The sequence below is a fragment of the Pteropus medius genome, unplaced genomic scaffold (assembly GCF_902729225.1).
Source record: "Pteropus medius unplaced genomic scaffold, Ma_sr-lr_union100, whole genome shotgun sequence".
NCBI classification, from domain to species: domain Eukaryota; kingdom Metazoa; phylum Chordata; class Mammalia; order Chiroptera; family Pteropodidae; genus Pteropus; species Pteropus medius.
Window position 1 is genome coordinate 1,092,112 of NW_024352780.1, and position 4,226 is coordinate 1,096,337.

The window sequence follows — 4,226 nt, forward strand, 5'->3', positions numbered from 1 at the left end:
CTGTGGGGTCATGGTGGGGTTCCGCAGGTTAGCCGCCTCGGGCGTCACGGTGGCCTTGGCTCCCATTTGGGTTCACTATTGTTATGCGAACCCGGCAAGGGGCCAAGGGGCCAAGGGGTCTGGGGCGCGGATGCCCTCAGGGAACCGGGCCGTAAACGCCTCGAGGGCCGGAAATGGAAGCGCCGAGGACGACCAGTCAGGCGGCGAGGACAACCAATCAGGCGGCCAGGACAACCAATCAGGCGGCGAGGAGCCCTCCCACCCTCCGCGACAGCCAACCAGGAGCGCTCCGCCCCGCGCCCGGCTCCGCCCCGAGCCCTAGGCTCCGCCCCGCGCCCGGCCCGCTTCCGCTGCAGCCCGCCGGGTCGCACGGCTTAGCACTCAGGTAGGCTGTCACATGCTCAGAATGCCCAGGTCTCCGTGCTTCCCCCCCAGGTGCTGCAGCGGTGGACGGAATGGCTTCCGCGGGGGCCGCAGCGACGGAGCCCGAAAATCACAGGTAAATCGGCAGGGTCGGCTGGTCGGGTTTCCTGTAGTTTCTTTGCGAGGCCTGACACTTGTGGTGACACCGTTGATTGTCATGACAGCGGCAGAGGCTGGGCTCAGCCCTCAGCACGTGTCCCCTCGGGAGCCTGGGCGCCGCCGGGTGCTCTGACCCATGCCCGATGGGGGCCCCCGAACACGCGGCCAGCCCTGAAGCGCGGCCCCCGCTTCTCTCCAGCTCCTTGGTCCCGAATCCAAACGCCGTCTGGTTTCTTTGCGGTTTCTTGTAATTTTAGTTTACGATTCTCACGGCGCCTCTTAGATTTATCCGCACATTGCTGGAGACACACAAACATCTTACCTCAATCCTGATTCCTATGTGGACTCTGAATCCTAAGTTTTCTAGCTTCCTCGACTCGCATTTGTCCGCGGCCTGGGCCGGGGTTACCTGGGAGAGCCCATCCTGCTACGTGGCCTCCTGTCCCCGTGACCTCTGACCTTGACGATGCCCGGGCTTGTGCCTGACCCCCTGGGAGCCCTTGCTTGGGACGTTTCTCAGGAACTCTTCTGTGACTGAGAGGCCCCTCTGGAGGCTCTCACGCGGTGGTCACATGTCCAAGTGGCCATTCCACAGGGACACCTGCCCCACCTCCTTCCTTCTCTGTGGGTTCTGAGGTCCGTTTCCACGTTCCAGGCTGCCCGTGGGTGTTACCTGCCCAGACGACTTTTCAATTGAACTAGTACCCCTGATACTTTTGGTCCTTGACAAGCAAAAGTGCCCTGTCCTAATTTCCGAGGCCCTCCCCTAAGGCTGAGCCCCGCCAGGGCCGGTGGAGGGAAATGGTTGAAACGAAGCTGCAGAAGGGACAGTCGGGCACCAAGTGCCATGAATGTGACTCCGCCCTGCGACTCACCCCTTCCCTCCGCGTAAGAATTATTCACCCTCTCAAAAGTTTTATTGTCAACGACTGACTTGTCACAGGCCACCTGCCGGGAGGCCCGAGTGTGGTGTCAGGGCCTCTAAGTGCAGCCTCCGATTAAAGACACAGGAGTCTGCTGGAACCGAGCTTCCGTGCGAGTGGCGAGCATTACATGGACTATTGTGTACCTGCTATTAATAGCATCTGCCACAAAGTCGAAAGCTTTCATCTGGCTAATCTTTGTGTTCCCTACGCCCCGCAGAGGGCCTGGCCGGGATCTGACTGTAGGCTCCGCTGAGGTTCCCCAAGCTCCCCGCGGCCCCTCTTCCCCCATCTCTCTGGTCCCCACCTGGCCCAAGACACCTGGGCCAGTCTGCATGAGGGTCGCCAGTGCTCTGCCTTTCCCGCTGGTCGAGCCCAGCGGGTTTTTGGTCCTTTGGCGTCTTATGCATTTCTTTTACAAAGTGGGTGCTCTAAGCACAGTTGTTGGATGCAGTGTCAGAGCAAAGCCAAATGCAGTCGCCGAATGTGCGTGTGGACTGGAGAAGCCGTTTTCCAAGCAGTGTGTCTCCGACTCGTTATTTTGAAATCTTTTTAAAAATAAGACTGAGCGTGTTCTGGTCCGTCCTGACCGTGTCCACTTCATATACTTTAAGGTCACTGCCGGTCTTTACGGCCACACCCGTTTCCTCTGTTCTTCCTGGAGTTGAAAAGGAGAAAGGTTTTCTGTTTTGAAATGTGCGACAAAGTTGTCTTCACATCCTGTTGTGTCAGTTCCGTGCCCATTAGCCCTTCTGTTTGGAGCTCTGCTCACGGCGTCCTGAGGGAGAATAGGCAAGAAAGGACACTCCCGGTGTTTGTCACTGAAGGAGCTCGAGATGCTCCGGCTGTGTTGCGATGTCAGAATTTCTGCTTGGCCGAGAGATCAGAAAGGATTGTGCTAACCACGCCTATGGCTGCATCTGGCCCCTGGAAAGTGGCCTGCCTGCCCCAGGAGAGTGAAACGCCATGACTGGTCATCCTGGTAGCCAGTCAGGACTGGGGTGGGGGTGGGGGGTGGGTGGGCCAAGGGCCTTGGGCAGCTACTGCCTTCCTGAGTGAGATTTGCTTCTCTGCCCTGGGCGCAGCCAGTGGTCTGTAAGTGGTGGTGGCCGAGGTTTATTGATAAGCTCAGAGGTGTCTAACACTTGTGCTTGACGGTCACCCAGCACCCTCCCCTTTACAGGGGGACTTTCTGTCTCTTTTATATTTCGTGTTTTTCTTTTCTACATCAGCCTTTTGAAAATGTGAGTTAATTTGGATGCCATTATTTCTAAGGAAATAGGAGGGCAAGTTTGAGAATATGAAGAAGCAATCTCATGTGGAATAGAGAGAAATAGGAGCCTGGGTGTCTACTGTGGATGCCCAAGCCAGACAGAATGGACACAGATGAACCGGTGGCTGTGAGAGCATGGGTTACATAAGTGGATCAGGTGGGCGGAGCGGGGAGGGCGGCTCACCTGTGCTGCAGGGGCTCGGAGACCACACACGGTCACGGCCTCCAGGCGCTTTTTGTTACTGGGGATGATTGAAATGATTACGTTGATTATATACATGTTATGGAAAGACGTAGACAAAGTATAATGAGCCTCACCTGGAGAGAGCGCGGGAGCATGGATGGGCTCTCTGAGCGAGGCTCCTGTGCCCGGACAGTGGAGCAGGAGCCAAGGCGGGAATCGGGACCCTCCGCTGGGGACAGGAGACGCGGCAGAGTCATCGGGCAGAGTCAGCAGGGGAAGGCTGGATTCAGACGGGAGGAGACCAGTTAGGAGGCCGCATCTTACAGAAAGCCCAGGACAACACGTTTCTGCTCACACCTGTTTTTCTCACTGGGTTCTGAGCAGCGGAGGCAGGTTTGCCCTTAGGGCGACCTCTTAGCTGTGACACCGTGGCTGGTGCACAGCGGGCGTCCAGTACGGCATAGCTCAGGACTTAGTTCCAGATGGTCAGGTGACTTGTGTCTTGGGAAATAATCAATGTCATGCCCAAGGCAAAAATAAATAAATAGAAATAAAAATAGGCATGATAGCTCCCCGGAGTATCTGTTTGGAAGGGAAATGGGTCCTTCAGGTTAGATTTGAAATAGCGCACAAACCTCTGAACACTTGTACTCCCTAGGAAGAGGTCCCTGCCTTAGGGACCCCAGTCACAGTGAAGCGTCTCCCCAGACTCATGTCATGGTGTCGGTTCTGTGACGTGTACTTGACGGGCCTGGCTCGCACGGCAGTGAGGAGTGCGAGCTGCCCCGGGAAAGGCCCGTGATGGGGTTTGCGGGTCACGGCAGCTGAGACCATCTGTCTCTTGCATTGGCTTTTCTTTCATACAGAGTGAGATCGAAGAGGAAACGTGCTCAGTGGGTTCCGGGCGGGAAAGTCAGACCCAGAAGGAAGAGAAAGAAGGTCCTGCTCGCTCGGAGCTCGGGACGCACGCCCATCTCCCTGTGCGCCCTGGCAGCCGGCGGGCCGGGGTCTGGGGGACACGCCTGTCTGTGGGGGTCAGGAAGGCACGACGTGGAAGGCAGTGTGTTTAGGGCTTGCTCTAGGGGGTTTTGCAGGCGAACATAACAATGTACACCCGCATCTGTTTTCGTAAAGAAACCTTTATTGGAACGGCCACACCATTGCATGTGGTCTGCGGTCTCTTTCATGGGACGGTGACAGAGCTGAGTAGTGGTGACAGACCCGCAGAGCTGCAAACCCAAAAATACTTACCGTCTGGCCCCGTATGAGGGAGAGTTTGCCGACACCTGTCCGAAGCAGCAGCGTGCTAGCGGTGGGGATGTCA

At 56.9% G+C, this 4,226-nt stretch overlaps 1 protein-coding gene across 1 annotated transcript in view; it reads left to right on the plus strand.

Annotated features, from left to right (window-relative positions):
• Positions 1 to 347: 347 nt before the first annotated feature.
• Positions 348 to 4,226, plus strand: part of UPP1 (uridine phosphorylase 1) — a 10,736-nt gene continuing 6,857 nt past the window's right edge. The window contains exon 1 of the mRNA XM_039847118.1: positions 348 to 499. Within this exon, the coding sequence (XP_039703052.1) occupies positions 456 to 499 (44 nt within the window). The 5' untranslated portion in view covers positions 348 to 455. The remainder of the gene's footprint in view (positions 500 to 4,226) is intronic.